This window comes from Cucurbita pepo, unplaced genomic scaffold (assembly GCF_002806865.2).
Source record: "Cucurbita pepo subsp. pepo cultivar mu-cu-16 unplaced genomic scaffold, ASM280686v2 Cp4.1_scaffold000286, whole genome shotgun sequence".
NCBI classification, from domain to species: Eukaryota; Viridiplantae; Streptophyta; class Magnoliopsida; order Cucurbitales; family Cucurbitaceae; genus Cucurbita; species Cucurbita pepo.
In genome coordinates, this window is record NW_019646534.1 from 20,632 (window position 1) to 23,848 (window position 3,217).

General features: G+C 37.4%; 1 protein-coding gene across 1 annotated transcript in view; it reads left to right on the forward strand.

The window, feature by feature from the left end:
* The first annotated feature begins 857 nt into the window (after positions 1-857).
* Positions 858-3,217, forward strand: part of LOC111784872 — a 3,509-nt gene continuing 1,149 nt past the window's right edge. Inside the window, exon 1 of the mRNA XM_023665415.1 lies at positions 858-3,202. Within this exon, the coding sequence (XP_023521183.1) occupies positions 920-3,202 (2,283 nt within the window). The 5' untranslated portion in view covers positions 858-919. The remainder of the gene's footprint in view (positions 3,203-3,217) is intronic.

Consider the following 3,217-nt stretch of genomic DNA (forward strand, 5'->3'; position numbering starts at 1 on the left):
GAGTCACTCCACAATCTAACTTGATCAAGGTTTGATTGAATGGCTCGGGTGCAATTCTACTACAAGAATTGCTTGAAACTTAGAAATGGCAAATATGATGCTCGAATTTCTAAGTAAACGTCTCAATTTGAGATTGAATTACATTCATCCACGAATCTGATTTTTACATAACATATTGTGGGTATTTATAGTCTCCCGACAAAGGACATTTGTGGACGGGATTTATTCGAGATGTTTGTAGACGGGATTTATTCCCGATCCCCTTTAATCTCCACAAAGAATAAGTCAAATTGACCATTTGACTTTTACATAATTTATCAATTTAAACATAGTTTTTTCTAACAAACGTTGATGTGCTTGAGTGGCTAATGTGGCAAACTTGTAATCAATTGAGCTCTTTGTGCGCAGGTTTGAATTTTGTTGTTGACATAGTTTTTTCAATCTTTTGGAACACCGTGATTCTTATCAAATAGGAAGATGATTCTTATCAAATAGGAAGATGATTCTTATCAAATAGGAAGATGATTCTTATCAAATAGGAAGATTGGAGATTAAAAATCAAGCTCGATAGAGGATTCCACAACCTACACCCTCAACCGATACATATGAGGGCGACAATTCTGATCACCACGAGGATAATCCACATGCGGTTGGTCATGGCTTGATGCGAGGGAGAGACCATGGAAGAAGGTATCATAATTTACAACGAGTTCCTTATGATTATAGAATTGATCGTAACGTGGGGAGCATCAAATTAAAATTTTTCAAGTTTTATGGCAAAACCGATCCAGAGGAGTACCTTCAATGGGAGAAAACGGTGGAGTTAGTGTTCAACTGTCATAATTTTAGTGATAAAAAGAAGGTACTGTTATGCATTGCTCAATTCAAACAATATGCTCAAATTTGGTGGGATAAATTGATGTCAAGTAGGAGAAGAAACCTTGAAGCACCAATTGATTCATGGTACGAGTTCAAAGAGTCCATGAGGAAGCGTTTTGTTCCACAATATTTTCAACGGGACATGGCGCAAAAGCTTCAAGCATTGAAACAAGGACGCAAGTCTGTGGAAGATTATTACAAGGAGATGGATACATTGATGGATCGACTTGATCTCGATGAGGACATGGAGGCTCTCATGGCGCGGTTTCTTAATGGGTTAAACACAGAGATTGCAGACAAGACTGATTTACAGCCTTATTCTAATATTGAGGAGTTGTTGCACATTGCAATTAAGATCGAGAGGCAAATCCAAAGAAGATCTCAACGGTATTCTTCTAAAACTTTTCCCAATTCTACTTCTACATGGAAAAAGGATAGTAAGAACATTGATTATAAGCATAGAAATCCAGAGATTAATGAGAAGCCTCAAGCTAAATTTGAGAAAGGGGAGAGTTCTAGAACAGGGAAAGAAAAAGTAGAAAAGTCTAATGTTCGAAATAGGGATTTAAAGTGTTGGAGATGTCAAGGGGTAGGACACTATAGTAGAGATTGCCCAAATGCAAGAATTATGACCATCAAGGAGGGAGAAATTGTTACGGATGACGAGGCACATGACGACATAAATGAGGAAACTGATGAGAGTGAGGAGTTTAGCGAAGAGGACCCTACACATATATCTTTGGTTACTCGACGAGCTCTAAACACCCACATTAAGGAGGACGGCCTAGACCAAAGAGAGAACTTGTTTCAAACTCGTTGTCTTGTTCAATCTGTACCTTGTAGTGTTGTCATTGATAGCGGTAGTTGCACCAATGTTGTGAGTTCCATTCTGGTCAAAAGACTTAATTTGAAGACACAACCACATCCAAGACCCTACAAGCTTCAATGGTTGAATGATTGTGGGGAAGTACGGGTAACTCAACAAACTCTTGTTTCATTTACTATTGGAAAATATGTTGATGATGTTTTATGTGATGTTGTATCCATGCATGTTGGAGATTTACTACTGGGGAGGCCATGGCAATTTGATCGTCGGGTAATGTATGATGGGTATGCAAATCGATACTCTTTTACTCACAATGGTAGAAAAACTACTCTTGTTCCATTGTCTCCAAAAGATGTATTTATTGATCATTGCAAACTTGAAAAGAAAAGGCAAGAGGCTGATGCAAAAGCAGAGATTGAAAAAGAATCAAGTGAAAAAATGAGCTTGAGTGAAAAGCAAGAGAGTAACACTCAGCCTAGAGAAAAAAAAGAGAGAAAAGCCAAATCAGTAAGCTTGTATGTTAGATCAAGTGAGGCTAGGAATGTTTTGCTCTCTAACCAGACTATTCTTGTACTTATGTGCAAGGGGTCTTGTTACTTTACTAACATGCTTAACCCTTCTTTGCCTAGTGATTTTGTTGTGCTTTTGCAAGAGTTTGAAGATTTATTTTCTGAGGAGATGCCTAGTAGTTTGCCACCACTTAGAGGGATTGAACACAAGATTGACTTCATTCCTGGCGCGCCCATTCCAAACCGACCAGCATATAGGACTAATCCAAAGGAGGCTGAAGAGATACAAAGGCAAGTAAGTGAACTCCTTGCTAAAGGGTATGTACGTGAAAGTTTGAGTCCTTGTTCTGTTCCAGTTATTCTTGTACCTAAGAAAGATGGTTCTTGGCGTATGTGTGTTGATTGTAGGGCTATAAACAAGATAACTATAAAGTATAGGCATCCAATTCCTAGATTAGATGATATGCTTGATGAATTGCATGGATGTAGTCTTTTTACTAAGATTGATTTAAAATCGGGTTATCATCAAATTCGCATGCATATTGGGGATGAGTGGAAAACAGCTTTTAAAACCAAGTATGGTCTTTATGAATGGTTGGTTATGCCTTTTGGATTAACTAATGCACCTAGTACATTCATGAGACTAATGAACCATGTCTTACGAGAATACTTAGGTAAGTTTGTGGTTGTTTATTTTGATGACATCCTTGTTTACTCTAAATCTTTAGATGATCATATTACCCATGTACGCAATGTTTTGACTACTTTAAGAAATGAATGTTTGTATGTAAATTTAAAGAAATGTAGCTTTTGCATGGAAAAAGTTAACTTTCTTGGGTTTGTAGTTTCATCTAATGGTGTTGAGGTTGATGAGGAGAAAGTGAAGGCTATAAAAGAGTGGCCTACACCTAAAAATGTAAGTGAGGTAAGAAGTTTTCATGGTCTTGCAAGTTTCTACCGTAGGTTCATTAAGAATTTTAGTACAATTGCTTCACCCTTGAAT